General features: G+C 58.6%; 1 protein-coding gene across 1 annotated transcript in view; it reads left to right on the top strand.

Annotated features, from left to right (window-relative positions):
• LOC103803358 (talin-1-like) overlaps positions 1–239 on the top strand; it is a gene marked incomplete at both ends in the record, with an annotated part of 2078 nt that overhangs the window by 226 nt on the left and 1613 nt on the right. Inside the window, one exon of the mRNA XM_009075903.1 lies at positions 38–100. Within this exon, the coding sequence (XP_009074151.1) occupies positions 38–100 (63 nt within the window). The remainder of the gene's footprint in view (positions 1–37; positions 101–239) is intronic.

Here is a 239-nt window from a genome sequence, read left to right as displayed (position 1 = left end):
GGGTGGTGAGCCTCACTCCTCCTCTCCTTCCTCACAGGTGGGCGCAATCCCCGCCAATGCAGTGGATGATGGACAGTGGTCCCAGGGTCTCATTTCAGCCGTGAGTATCAAGGTCGTGCTCAAGGGGTTGGGGAGACCTTCCTCTTGGCTTCTGCTGCAAAGATGAGGATGCTTTGGCCTTGCACTTCTCCTTGGTGGCAGATTAGGGCTCCTGTGCCTCCCCTGACAGCCTCTCTCGC

This window comes from Acanthisitta chloris, unplaced genomic scaffold, assembly GCF_000695815.1.
Source record: "Acanthisitta chloris isolate BGI_N310 unplaced genomic scaffold, ASM69581v1 scaffold29575, whole genome shotgun sequence".
Classification (NCBI taxonomy): Eukaryota; Metazoa; Chordata; class Aves; order Passeriformes; family Acanthisittidae; genus Acanthisitta; species Acanthisitta chloris.
The sequence above is the reverse complement of the archived record's forward strand: the minus strand, read 5'-3'. Positions and strand labels throughout refer to the sequence as shown.